The sequence below is a fragment of the Nansenia antarctica genome (assembly GCF_963989245.1).
Source record: "Nansenia antarctica genome assembly, chromosome: 6".
NCBI classification, from domain to species: Eukaryota; Metazoa; Chordata; class Actinopteri; order Argentiniformes; family Microstomatidae; genus Nansenia; species Nansenia antarctica.
This window is the reverse complement of record NC_137676.1, coordinates 54,830,496-54,843,397: the sequence shown is the minus strand read 5'-3', so window position 1 is coordinate 54,843,397 and position 12,902 is coordinate 54,830,496. Positions and strand designations below refer to the sequence as shown.

Here is a 12,902-nt window from a genome sequence, read left to right as displayed (position 1 = left end):
GCCAGTAGCCACCCCTAGACCGCTAGACAGTAGCCACCCCCTAGACTGCTAGCCAGTAGCCACCCCCTAGACTGCTAGCCACCTCCTCTAGTCTACTAGCCACCCTCTAGACCAGCGTTTCTCAACCAGGGTGCCGCGGCACACTGGGGCGCCGCCTGGCGTCTTCAGGGGTGCCGTCAAATAATTATATATTCTGACGTTCATATGAATGAATGAATAAATCTATAAATAAATAAATGCAATACATCAAAATCTGTCTCGCGCGCCCCTTTCCCATGTCACAATGTCAATACCGGGTTCAGCGTAAGGTCAGTGTGTCTGCAATTAGCCTGCATTGTTTTTTCATTTACCGCGCAAATACATTTTTGAGAGCAATGAACAAGCAAACAAGCAGAATCATGGAACATGACAAACTGACAACAGATCATCCATCACAAGCTAGCAAGGATGCTGAATATTTTGTTCTGATGAAAAGTCACCATAGCCGTCCAGAACAGGTAATGATGAAGTGCGCCAAAGTTTCTGATAAAGCGTTGGAGGCTAGTTACCTCGTAGCCGAAATTATTGCTAAGGTGAAGAAGGCACACACTATAGCCGAGTCCGTAATATTGCCAGCATGCACAGCAATAGTTAATAACATGCTAGGCCCACAAGCTGCAAAAGAGATAGCAAAGGTCCTGCTGTCTGACTGTACAATTGGAAGGCAAATCATTGACATGTAAAAGGGTCCTATCCTATGTTCCCCGCTCCCGAAAAAGGGTACGATCGGGCACGGCAGTCTCGCTCGCCGGCAGCGTGTGGAGGTGGTTGTTCTATATGGATGATCGGTGACATTATTCTGTCGTCCGACTTCGGAAGCTAAGCAGGGTTGGAAAGTTCGGGAAATAACGCACGGTTTCGTTTTCATGCAATTAATTTAATACATCCAGACAAGGATGCGCGCAGTGGGAGAGAGAGATGCATTTTCTGGCTTAATAACTCTGCATCCCCGGTGTTTACGTTGAATGGACTGGATAGGTGTTTCCAATCAAATGTGGGAATATGAAAATGAATGTGTTCCATAAATTCCCGCGTTTGTTCGGTCACTGTGTCATGTTTATACAGCACGGTTACGTGCCTGATGCCTTTGATGCACACTTGCCTTTTTCACTCCCTCCTCTCTCTCTCAATAATAATAATAATAATACAACTTTTATTTGTATCAATAGCCGCTGAGTGTGTGTGTGTGTGTGTGTGTGTGTGTGTGTGTGTGTGTGGTGTGTATGGGGCTGTCTGGGTGATGCAGTGTCGTTTTTGAATAGCTATATTTTAGACTGGGGTGCCTTGAGATTTTATCGACTTTTGAAGGGTGCCGTGACTGAAAAAAGGTTGAGAAACGCTGCTCTAGACTACTAGCCAGTAGCCACCCTCTAGACTACTAGCCAGTAGCCACCCCCTAGACTGTTAGACTACTAGCCGCCCCTTAGCCTACTAGCCACCCCTTAGTCAGTCAACTGATAATTCCAACTTGTTTCCATCGATAACTGTCGTTTCATCTTGGTGTTACGGATAAAACCGCTCCTTAAATCACTCTGGACCGGTTTTGTTGTGGGTGGAGAATTGTGGTGAAATGTGGAATTTCAGAGTGGCAAGCTGTTTCTGGGCTGCATTCAGAGCCTGTCAGGTGGGGGAATCTATTACCGAGACCTTGGTTCTGACCTTGTGATGAGTGCATTTAAGTCCCTGCAGTCCTCCCCCCCACCCCTCTCTCTCACACACACACACACACACACACACACACAACACACACCACCTACCACCTACCTGAGTGGGGAGTGATACTATCTTTCTCCCTCCCTAGCAGAGGCGTGGCTCTGGCGTTGAGTCTCTGGCACTGAGGCAGCAGCCAGTCTGGGCAGGAGTCTGTCAGAGGCAGTCACACAACATGACGGCTCATCTCCTCTGGTCACGCATTGCTGCTACACCCTGTGTGTGTGTGTGTGTGTGTGTGTGTGTGTGTGTGTGTGTGTGTGTGCGTCTGTGTGTGTGCGTGCGTGCGTGTGTGTGTGCACACTTCTGTTCGTGTATGCGTGTGTGTGTGTGCACACTTCTGTTTGTGCATGCATGCGTTTGTGTATGTGTGTGTGTGTGTGTGTATGTGTGTGTGTGTGTGTGTGGCATCTCATTTGGCAACATGGAGAGGATGGTATAGAGGTCTGGTTTGGAGGATGGATTTAGAGGATTATGTGTGTGTGTGTGCGTGTGTGCGCCTGTGTGTTTGTGTGTGCGCCTGTGTGTGTGTGTGTGTGTGTGTGTGAGAGAGAGAGAGAGAGTGTGTGTATAGAGGTCTGGATTGGAGGATTAAACTACTGGCTGCTCGACAGATTGAGACCTTGGTTTTGACCTTCTGATAAGTGCATCTAGATCCCCGCAGTCTCTCTTTCTCTCTCTCTCTCTCTCACTCGTCTCCCTGTCAATGGGTACACAGTCAAGGATAACAGTGAGCATAATATATGAATATCATATAATTTGTATGGAGATCAGCAGCCACTGGTCATAATTAGCCCAGTTAACCCAGAGGTTCTCTACTCGCCTTCTGGGGGGGAAAAACTAAATGAAAAGAAGTGAGAATGATGGAGGGATGGAATGTGTATTTTCCTCCTAACCGGGCAAGGCTTCTGGCTAGTTCGATATGAGAGAGAGAGAGAGAGAGAGAGAGAGAGAGAGAGAGAGAGAGAGAGAGAGAGAGAGAGAGAGAGAGAGAGAGAGGAGAGAGAGAGAGAGAGGAGAGAGAGAGAGAGAGAGAGAGAGAGAGAGAGAGAGAGAGAGAGAGAGGAGAGAGAAGAGAGAGAGAGAGAGAGAGAGAGAGAGAGAGAGAGAGTGAGAGAGAGAGAGAGAGGAGAGAGAGAGAGAGAGAGATGAGAGAGAGAGGAGAGAGAAGATGAGAGAGAGAAGAGAGTGAGAGAGAGAGAGAGAGAGAGAGACGGTAGACCCACACACACCCCAACACTGCCCTCCCGTTGACACCCCCCCGTTGCGTAACTCCCTTAGATTAAAAAACGGATTGCCAAATTACACGCCGGATTCAATAACCTTTTAATCCATCTCGGGCCGGCTATTTATAACACCGCAATATGAAATACTGCACGAAAATGCATTTGTTTGACTGTTTTGCCCTCTACGGCAATTCAAGACGCTCAAGTGAAACGAGACTTTTCCCCGATGTTGGAGGACTCCCTTAAACCTCCTTCAACCTCCAACTCGGTCGGCCGGCGTCAAGGGTCGTTGAAAAGGTAATTGTTTAAATCTCCCATTAATCAGGGGGGATTAGTGCAGAGGCGGGCGTGGGTATCTGGCAACCCCTCCCTTCCTCCCTCCCCTCCCTCTCCCCCTCAATCCCTCCCTCAGTCCTAACCCTTCCTGTAAACTCTGAATACGTGCCGGTTTCTTTAGGAGAACCCCCACAAGAACAAAGGGGGATTTGGGGATTTTGGCACCCGTTATGGCAACCCCGTGGCCCCCTTGCTTTGTGATGGTGGATAAACCGCTGTTGTGGGTCCCAGCGGACATCCCAAAGTGGATTAGCTCTGTCTTCATTCAGGAGACTCAACCACGCTGATCCAGACTTAGTGGTGGTTTTTGTTGTTGTCTGTTTGTTTGTTTTATGCCTCAAAATATAGAAAAAAATCATTTTATCATAAAAAAATGTATTAAACTACTTTCCTCATGTTTCTATTGGTTCAGTGCGAAAGAAGAAAAAAACACAAAAGCCCCTACTGGAGTAGGGCTTGTTCAGTACGTGTCTAATGCAGATGAGTATTGTCACATAATGGTCTGGTTCCCATTGGAGGGATATCCAGATTGGCTCTAATTGCACCTGAGAGCAGGAGCTGAGCCCTACTCATTGTGAAATATGTAGCAATAACATTGGATAGCTACCACGTCCTCACAGAGCTACCACGTCCTACAAACAATAACATTGGATAGCTACCAGCCTACCACGTCCTCGTCCACGTCCCTCACAGAGCTACCACGTCCTCGGAGACAGAGAGCCGGGAGTCTCTTCTCTTTCCTTAGTCATTATTCATTTTTCACGGGGGGGGGGGGAACGATTATTCAATTATAGAAGCTTCTCTTTCTGTTCCACCCCTCTCCTCTCTCTCTCTCTCTTTCATTATTTCTTTCTCTCTCTCTCTCTCTCTCTCTCTCTTTCATTCTTTCTTTCTCTCTCTCTCTCTCTTTCATTCTTTCTTTCTCTCTCTCTCTCTCTCTCTCTCTCTCTTTCATTCTTTCTTTCTCTCTCTCTCTCTCTCTCTTTCATTCTTTCTTTCTCTCTCTCTCTCTCTTTCATTCTTTCTCTCTCTCTCTCTCTCTCTCTCTCCTCGTGGTTGTTTTCACGGCTCCCCAGCGAGCCGGCACTCGGCAGAGCTCGACGCACTGTTTTCTTTTCTCTCTTCTCCTCCTCTCCTTTCTTCCGTGCCCTTTCCCTCATTATTTAAATTTACAAACCCTCTCCTCCTCGCCCCCCGTCCCTCCCTCCCTCCCTCCCCCAACACCCCCTTCCCCTCAGAGAGAGATAGACTGATTGCTTTCATTTGTATAGCTCATAAAATGTCACCTTTCTCCTCTCCCTCATCCTCCTCTTTTCTCTGGAGCTGTGTTTTTTTTTTTTGCAACAGCATGACTGTCCTCTGAAGTTCTGGTCAGATGTCAGATGAGCTTGTCTCCCTTACACCTCAGACAGTGACAAGAACAGTCTGTGTGTGTGTGTGTGTGTGTGTGTGTGTGTGTGTGTGTGTGTGTGTGTGTGTGTCTGTGTGTGTGTGTGTGTGTGTGTGTGTGGGTGCGCCTCTGTGTGTGTGTGTGTGTGTGTGTGTGTGTGTCTGTGTGTCTGTGTGTCTGTCTGTGTGTGTGTCTGTCTGTCTGTGTGTGTGTGTGTGTGTGTGTGTGTGTGTGTGTGTGTGTGTGTGTGTGTGTGCGTGCGTGCGTGCATAGTTTCAAGTTTCAAGTTTATTGTTACGTCACAAGTGTAAGAGAGTAAAATTCTAGGCTTCGGTTCCTGACATTGCAGCACAAGACAATAAGGCAATAGGCATAATTCAAGATAAAAGAAAGTGACAATAGTACAGGACATAAGTGACAAATAAGACAGGATACAATTAGCAGTATCCAGACAATTTGCAGAAATAAGGCACCAGGCATAATTCAAAAAAAAAAAGTGTCAATAGTAGCAGTGACAGTAGTAGAGTGGCTGTGAGCTTAAGGTTTAGATAGTCCGTATGCATGGGGTGTGCTTGTGGATGATAGTCAATTGTGTACAGTGGGCTTGTTTATGAGCCTGATCGCCTGGGGGAAGTAGCTGTTGGTTAGCCTGTTTTGGCCCGGAAGAGCCTTCGTCTTTTGGACGGCATCGGTTGGAACAGACAGTGGTTGGGGCTGGGATCTTTGATGATCCTCCAGGCTTTGCTGCCGTTTGATGTTTATGTCCTGGATGGAGGGAAGCTCACATCCACGGATGCGCTCAACACTTTCAAGAGTACCTGGCGCAATAGGTGGGTAACCCTGTTCCCTTGATCTAAAAAGGCTGGTGAATCATGTTCACTTGGGTACATGGCTACTCTTCCTCGTTGTGCGTGTGTGGAAAAGGAAAGCTTGGAATGTGTTGGAATGCTGCTGATCACTCCGTCTCACATGCAGTGTTTAAGAGTGTAGCTCTCCATGAGAGTGTTATCATCTTCACTCTAAAAGCTAGACTGCAGGTTTGACCAACTAAGCTGAATCTTTCCATCTAGCTTCCTGACAGTCATAGCCCTCACTGTACACACCATGGCCATGTGCAGATCACTGAAACCATGTCGCACATCCTAAATGGTTGCCATTCTTACAAAGGGCTTTACATATGGAGGTCACGACAGAATTGTGAACTTGGTATCGAAAGATATCACCTCTACTTTTGGGTCCTCTGCAACACTGTACAAGCACTGTACTGTTAAGCCCAGCATGTTTGGCCTGTGTGTTAATGATTCAGTGTTCCGTAACATCTCAGCCAACACCCCTGACGTTGTGGTGGTTAATGAGAGTAGTAGAGAGGTGTTAATTCTAGAGGTTGGCTGTACCTTCGACCACAGCCTGGAGAAAGCCTTTACTTTTACAAGTGTCGTCTTTTAGTTTTCATTTTTGGCAGCCTGGGTCATGTTCACAAGCTGGTGGTTAGGGGCCTTCAGATGGCCCACGTCTCCAAGAGAAAGGCTAAAGAGTTAGCAAGGTATTGCTCCATATCTGCTATTATCGATAGCCGCTCAATATGGAGACGGCGTTGCTTTTTGTACCCTTAGAGTAGATATAGTTTTACAGTAATGCTATCATATCTGTTAACCCACATTTGAAACATCCTCTGTGTTAATATTGTATGTGTACGATGGTTGCTGTACAGTCACAAACATAAATGAATGTCTCCCAATGAACTGATTGCACTGATAGTGTTTATAATAATAATAATATTAATACATTAGACTTATATAGCGCTTTTCTAGACACTCAAAGACGCTTTACAAACTGAAAAGATTGAGTAGTAAAATAAAAATAAACAAAAAAAGAAATAAAATAAAGTATAGGGGTCAAATAAATTTTTAGGTTAGTAAATCTAAATCTAAGTGTCTTTGTAGGACAATCTACTCTGTATACTGCAAGTATATCTAGATTGCGTGCGGAGAAGCAGCGAAAACAAGCAGCGCCAGCGTCCTCTCTCGACCGGCTTTTTTTGAAAAGTGAAAAGTCTTACGAGTATGATCAATGTAATGTTAGCTAGCTACCTCTAAACATGGATTTGGCTGGGCATGGAGTGTGTGTGTGTGTGTGTCTGTGTCTGTGTGTGTGTGTGTGTCTGTGTGTGTGTGTGTGTGTGTGTGTGTGTGTGTGTGTGTGTGTGTGAGTGTGTGTGTGCGCGTGCGTGTGCACGTGTTTGTGCGTGTCTGTCTGTCTGTGTGTCTATGTGTTTATAGAGGCCCGGCTCCCTGCTGTGTTTTCATGGTGACTATAACAGCCACCTCCACACAGGGCGAGGAGGTATGGGCCTGGAAATTGAAGCCACTGCACTCGGCCGCCAAGATCCATCACTCCCTGACAGCACCCCCAATTCACATCATCTACCACTGTTCCTACGGCCATACAAATGGAAAAGCTGACGTTTTTTTTCTTTTCGCTTTTCTTCCATTACTTGAGTAATAAACCTCAATAAACAGAACTCCCATCAGGGCGATGGGTTTGACAGGATTTTTTAAAGGCCGACACAGGACGAGTATAAAATACTTTTTTAGACACCTTTCAGAAAAGTAGAAGTTAGGCAACACACAATGTTTCGGTCAACAACAACAAAAAGGAGAACTCGAATCCAAAAGAGTGACGCGTTCATAATCATACGTAGTCAATAATGCATGCAGCATAACCAAAGAGCTCATCCAAAAGCGCATTCCCGTTCAGAAGCTTGTTAAAGTCGCGGGCGGAAAGGTAGCCTAGAGGTTAGAGAGGCCGGCTAGCAATCAAGGTCTCTGGTTCGATCCCCGCCTCAGGAGCTGCATGTGAGCTGATGACTGGAGGGTCGCTGGCATCACATCTAAAGGTGCCTACCACTGCCGTTGTGCCCTTGAGCAAGGCACTTAACCCCCTAATCGTTCCAGGGGGAGAAAATACATTCCGTTGTACTTGTTGTGCAATGACAAAAAGGTCAAAGGTCACACACACACATCTAATCTAACAAAGCTCCGTAAACCTATGCTAACGTGTTCTAGAGACGACAGTTTTCATGTACCGGTCGAAGGTGTGTCCCCTTAACCCCCCGGTGTGTGTTCAGCTTCAGCCGAGGCCACATCTCGGGCAGCATCAACGTGCCCTACAGCACGGCCTTCTCCCCGGACGGCGAGCTGGTGGCGTGCCCCGCCACGGGGATGCTGCAGAGCTTCCGGGGCCGCGTCATCGTGGTCATCGGGCACGCCGTGAAGAGCGCCGCGCTGGTGAGAGGCCGCCACGCACACACACACACACACACACACACACAGACACACACACACACACACAGATACACACACACACGCGCATACACTCACACAGATACACACGCGCATACACTCACACAGACACACACACACACACACACACACACACACACAGATACACACACACACACACATGCATACACTCACACACACACACACACACACACAGATACACGCATACACAGACACACACACGCATACATTCTTGTACACATCTGCTACTATGTATGTTAAATGTGCTCTCTCTCGCTCTCTCTCTCTCTCTCTCTTTCACACACACATATACACACACACACACACATACACACACACACACACATGCACACACATGCTTGCACACATCTGCTACTAGTTGAATGTGCTCTCTCTCTCTCTCTCTCACACACACACACACACACACACACAACTTACAGTTCAGTCAGGACACATCGCATCCGTTTAATCATGTCTGATGAAAATAGCAGCACAGCCCAACCCCACCCAGGGTGTAGCCTGACCCCAACCCTGACCCTCACAGATACACCCAGCTTAGCCAAACCTCACCCCAACCCCACCCAGGGTGTAGGCTAGGCCCTCACCCTGACCCCTCAGACACACCCAGGGATCAGAGAGGGTTTAAGAGGGGGTGTCCGGGCCGTTGACCCTGTGGGTCAGCCCTCACTCTGCCCTGCCCGGATCCCCTGTTGAGAGTTAAGTCTCCCCTGACTCCCACCTGGGACGTTGGTTAATCATATTAGCGCCAGGCGAGAGAGACGTGTTCCAGAGGGTCCAGCTACCACCCCCGTAGATGGGCAGACAGACAGGCAGACAGGCAGACAGGCAGGCAGACAGGCAGACAGGCAGACAGACAGACAGACAGACAGGCAGATAGACAGATAGACCGACAGATAGACAGACAGACACACAGACAGACAGGTAGACAGGCAGACAGGCAGGCAGACACACAGCCAGGCATACAGACAGACAGACAGACACACAGACAGGAGCAGAAAAACAGTCAGACAGGACCAGAAAGACACAGACAGACACAGGCAGGCAGACAGACAGGCAGATGTTTGTATGCCACCTGTCTGTCTGTCTCCAGGGGTGTTTGTATGCCACCTGTCTGTCTGTCTTCAGGTGTGTTTGTATGCTGTCTGTCTGTCTCCAGGGGTGTTTGTATACCACTTGTCTGTCTGTCTTCAGGTGTGTTTGTATGCTGTCTGTCTGTCTGTCTTCAGGTGTGGTTGTATGCTGTCTGTCTGTCTCCAGGTGTGGTTGTATGCTGTCTGTCTGTCTCCAGGGGTGTTTGTATACCACTTGTCTGTCTGTCTTCAGGTGTGTTTGTATGCTGTCTGTCTGTCTGTCTTCAGGTGTGGTTGTATGCTGTCTGTCTGTCTCCAGGTGTGGTTGTATGCTGTCTGTCTGTCTCCAGGGGTGTTTGTATACCACTTGTCTGTCTGTCTTCAGGTGTGTTTGTATGCTGTCTGTCTGTCTGTCTTCAGGTGTGGTTGTATGCCACCTGTCTGTCTGTCTCCAGGGGTGCCTGTCTGCCACCTGTCTGTCTGTCTCCAGGGGTGGTTGTCTGCCACCTGTCTGTCTGTCTTCAGGTGTGGTTGTATGTCACCAGCGGCCACACGTCTCACAGGCTCTGCCGCCACGGCACATCAACACCTGCCAACAGGCCCCAACATGCACACTCTTGACATGAATGTGCTTGTGCCTACCTGTGTAATAGTAACACTTAATCACTAATCTAATTGCTTCTAATTGTTCATCTAATTTCTGTCTAATTGCTTCTAATTGTTCATATCTCATTTCTATCTAATTGCTAATTGCGCATATTTAATTGCTGTTCATATTATAATTTTGGGATTATGTAGCGACCAAGTGGTGAAGTGTAATAATCATAATAATAATCATAATAATAATCATAATAATAATAATAATACATAGCGCTTTTCTAGACACTCAAAGACTAAACTGAAAAGATCGAGTAGTAATGCTGGGGACGCATGGGAAGGGGAGGGGGAGAGGGTTAACTGGTGAAGGCGAGCTTGAAGAGGAGGGTTTTGAGGGCCTGTTTAAATGTTGGCAGGGTGTTTAGTTGGCCTGTCTGATGTGGTTGGATTGTTTTTTTGTTAGTTTTTTCTGAGTGGGGCAGTCCCACTCATATCTTTCATAGATAGAGTAGACAGAGATTGTGAAGACAGACAGGAAAGTAAGGAGAAGAAGGGAGAGAGGACAGTCAGGATGCGAACCCATGCCAACATGGGCATATGTGTGCACTGTAGATCGCGGTGCTAGACCACTGGACCACCCCAGGCCACAGTTACTATTTTTGAAATATACAAAAAATATTTTTTTTTATGTGTTATCATATCATTTATTTGAAAGGCTTAGATCTTGCAGCATTCTTAACTCCCAATGGAGAATAGGCCATTGACGACTCTTCTCCATCCAGCACGGCTTTGGGCTACCTTCTCCGTCTCTCCCCAGCTGGTACCATGTCCTTTCAGCTCTGCCTCCGTGTCCCGTCGCCTCCAGCTGTTTTTGGGCCTTGCCCTCTTCCGCTTCCCCTGGGGGTTCCAAGTCAGGGCCTGGCGTGTAGGCGTACACTACCGTTCAAAAGTTTGGGGTCACCCAGACAATGTTGTGTTTTCCATGAAAACTCACACTTTTATTTATCAAATGAGTTGCAAAATGAATAAAAAATATAGTCAAAACATTGACAAGGTTAGAAATAATGATTTTTATCTGAAATAATAATTTTGTCCTTCAAACTTTGCTTTCGTCAAATAATGCTCCCTTTGCAGCAATTACAGCATTGCAGACCTTTGGCATTCTAGCTGTTAATTTGTTGAGGTAATCTGAAGAAATGTCACCCCACGCTTCCTGAAGCACCTCCCACAAGTTGGATTGGCTTGATGGGCACTTCTTGCGTACCATACGGTCAAGCTGCTCCCACCACAGCTCAATGGGGTTGAGATCTGGTGACTCCGCTGGCCACTCCATTACAGACAGAATACTAGCTGCCTGCTTCTTCCCTAAATAGTTCTTGCATAATTTGGAGGTGTGCTTTAGGTCATTGTCCTGTTGTAGGAGGAAATTGGCTCCAATCAAGCGCTGTCCACAGGGTATGGCATGGCGTTGCAAAATTCAGTGATAGCCTTCCTTATTCAAAATCCATTTTACCTTGTACAAATCTCCCACGTTACCAGCACCAAAGCAGCCCCAGACCATCACATTACCTCCACCATGCTTGACAGATGGCGTCAGGCACTCTTCCAGCATCTTTTCACTTGTTCTGCGTCTTCTCACAAATGTTCTTCTGTGTGATCCAAACACCTCAAACTTCGATTTGTCTGTCCATAACACTTTTCCTTTTATTGGCCAGTCTCAGATATGGCTTTTTCTTTGCCACTCTGCCTAGAAGGCTAGCATCCCGGAGTCGCCTCTTCACTGTAGACGTTGACACTGGCGTTTTGCGGGTACCATTTAATGAAGCTGCCAGTTCAGGAACTGTGAGGCGTCTATTTCTCAAACTAGAGACTCTAATGTACTTGTCTTCTTGCTCAGTTGTGCACGGGGCCTCCCACTTCTCTTTCTACTCTGGTTAGAGCCTGTTTGTGCTGTTCTCTGAAGGGAGACCGTACACACCGTTGTAGGAAATGTTCAGTTTCTTGGCAATTTCTCACAAGAAGAACAAGAATAGACTGTTGAGTTTCATATGAAAGTTCTCTTTTTCTGGCCATTAATTTTGAGAGTATAATTGAACCCACAAATGTGATGCTCCAGATACTCAACTAGCTCAAAGGAAGGCCATTTGTACAACTTCTCTAACCAGCAAAACCATTTTCAGCTGTGCTAACGTAATTGCACACAGGTTTTCAAGGTTTTTCTAATCATCCATTCGTTTTTTAACGCGATTAGCAAACACAATGTACCATTAGAACACTGGAGTGACGGTTGCTGGAAATGGGCATCTAATACATCTATGTAGATATTCCATTAAAAACCAGATGTTTGCAGCTAGAATAGTCATTTTCCACATTAACAATGTATAGAGTGTATTTCTGATTAATTTAATGTTATCTTCATTGAAAAAAACAGTGCTTTTCTTTCAAAAATAAGGACATTTCTAAGTGACCCCAAACTTTTGAACAGTAGTGTATCTGCTGGCTTACGTAGGGTGTGGCAAATCCATACCCACTTCCTTCTCCGGATCTGTCTCTCTACTGGCTCCTGGCTCCCTCTCTGCCACAGCTCCTTGTTGCTAATTTTGTCCGGCCACCTGATTCTGAAGATGCGCCTCAGACAGCTGTTAATGAATGTCTGGATCTTCTGTATCGTCTTTTTTGTCATTCTCCACGTCTCCGCACCATTGAGAAGGACACTTTTGACGTTGGAGTTGAAGATGCGCACCTTCGTTGGTGTTGCTATTTCCCTTGAGGCCCAGATGTTCTTCAGGATAATGAAGGCTGCTCTAGCTTTGCCTACCCTGGCAGTGACATCGCTGTCTGTGCCACCTTGTTTATCGATAATACTGCCAAGGTAGGTGAAGGAGTCGACTTCTTTGATGGGTCTGTCGTCTATGGTGACAGGGATGGTGGTCAGGGTGTTAATCCTCATCAGTTTTGTCTTTCTCCTTGTTTATCCTAAGGCCTGCTCCAAGGGATGTTGTTGCTAGCTGGGTGGTCTTGTCCTGCATGTGATTATGGCTGTGTGACAGGAGGGCTCAAAAGAAGATCATTATTGCATACGATCCTGTATCACTTCAGTGCTGTGTGGGCGCCCCGCTGAGATCAGCAGTCACCGTCCAAATAACACATTTGACACAGCAGAGGTGTGACGCACAGCAGCGCATTAACTAGATAACGATCGATGGCAGTG

At 46.8% G+C, this 12,902-nt stretch overlaps 1 protein-coding gene across 2 annotated transcripts in view; it reads left to right on the top strand.

Moving 5' to 3' along the window:
* The window catches only part of tbck (TBC1 domain containing kinase), a gene marked incomplete at its 5' end in the record, with an annotated part of 72,220 nt that overhangs the window by 55,239 nt on the left and 4,079 nt on the right, over positions 1–12,902 (top strand). For both annotated transcript variants that reach the window (XM_080533831.1, XM_080533830.1), the window contains one exon: positions 7,829–7,988. In XM_080533831.1, coding sequence (XP_080389957.1) covers positions 7,829–7,988 — 160 coding nt within the window. The remainder of the gene's footprint in view (positions 1–7,828; positions 7,989–12,902) is intronic.